The 1357-nt window shown below is 58.4% G+C and overlaps 1 protein-coding gene across 1 annotated transcript in view; it reads right to left on the minus strand.

Annotated features, from left to right (window-relative positions):
• CDK5RAP2 (CDK5 regulatory subunit associated protein 2) overlaps positions 1-1357 on the minus strand; it is a 70827-nt gene extending 69470 nt beyond the window's left edge. The window contains 1 exon segment of the mRNA XM_081967683.1: positions 1186-1357. Coding sequence (XP_081823809.1) covers positions 1186-1238 — 53 coding nt within the window. The 5' untranslated portion in view covers positions 1239-1357.

Consider the following 1357-nt stretch of genomic DNA (forward strand, 5'->3'; position numbering starts at 1 on the left):
CCTACCCACTTTTACAGCCCAGGACTACATGTCCCATCAGCGGTGGAGCAATGGGGTTTGAGAATATCTGGATAGAGGCCCCGTGGCTTATCCAATCTCTGCAATACACAATATTTCTCCACCTTCCTTCATAGGTGCATTTAAATAAATTAAAAAGGAATTTTCCGACTTTGACTTCCCTCCCCTCTCCTGCATCTTCAAGACGAGCGATGGGAACTGTAGTCCAAAGATGCCAAGTTGAAGAGAGAAGGGGGCAAGAGAATGGGAGTTGTAGTACACCCCATCAAGATAAGGAAAGAGCCTGGTCTAGAGCCCACCCCCAGATCCGATCGAGCTGCAAACAGTAACAGAGTCAGAAGGGACCTTGGAGGTCATCTAGTCCAACCCCCTGCTCCAGCAGGAGACCTCTACGAGGGACTCGAACCACCAGACCTTTCTGATCGACAAAGCTCAGCCTCTGAGCCACCTAGCCAGCCAGCCACACCCACCCCAATCCTGATCAGCCTTGTGAGGGGCCTCCCTTACCCCCATTTCCCCCCTCTAACAACCCTCCTGCAGGGTTGTCCATCCAAAGCAGCCAAGACCAGACCCTCAGAGGATGGGAGTTGTAGTACACCCCATCAAGATCAGGAAAGAGCCTGGTCTAAAGCCCAACCCCCAGATCCGATCCAGCGGGAAACAGTAACAGAGTCAGAAGGGACCTCGGAGGTCATCTAGTCCAACCCGCTGCTCCCTCGACTAGGGATTCGAAAAGGCCCGACCTTTCTGAGCGACAAAGCTCAGCCTCTCAGCCACTGAGCCACCTAGCCAGGCAACCACACGCACCCCAATCCTCATTACCCTTGAAAGGGTCTCCCTTATCCCCTTCCCACCGACCCCCCTCTAACACCCTTCCTGCAGGGCAGTCCCAAAGCAGCCCCGCTCATTTTCCCACCCAAAAAACCAAAAAAAAACCGGACTCAGATCCACTGCGCCGGGCGCTGGAGGCTCCACCGAGGGAGGGTCGGCCCCGCCCACTCGCTTTGTCGGCAGCGCGCGGGCAGGGAAAGAGTTAACTCCTCCCCCTCGTCCCCCCTCCCTTCTCCCTCCTCCCCCCTCCCTTCTCCCCCTCCCTCCTCCCCCCTCCCCTCCCGTCAACGGCCTCCCCCCTCCCCTCCCGTCAACGGCCCTAACGGCTCTCGTTACCCGCTGTTTATCTCCAGCGGCAAAGTGGGGTCTTCGCCCGGGATGGAGTCCATGGCGGGGCCCCGGGAGGCGGCGAGGGGGAGCCGGCTGGCGGCTCGCAGCGGCTGCGGAGACGGCAGCGCCTCTTCTCCGTCTCCGTCTTTGGCGGCTGCCTCGGAATTTTAAACAACCG

The sequence above is a fragment of the Natrix helvetica genome (genome assembly GCF_964273705.1).
Source record: "Natrix helvetica genome assembly, chromosome: 15".
NCBI classification, from domain to species: domain Eukaryota; kingdom Metazoa; phylum Chordata; class Lepidosauria; order Squamata; family Natricidae; genus Natrix; species Natrix helvetica.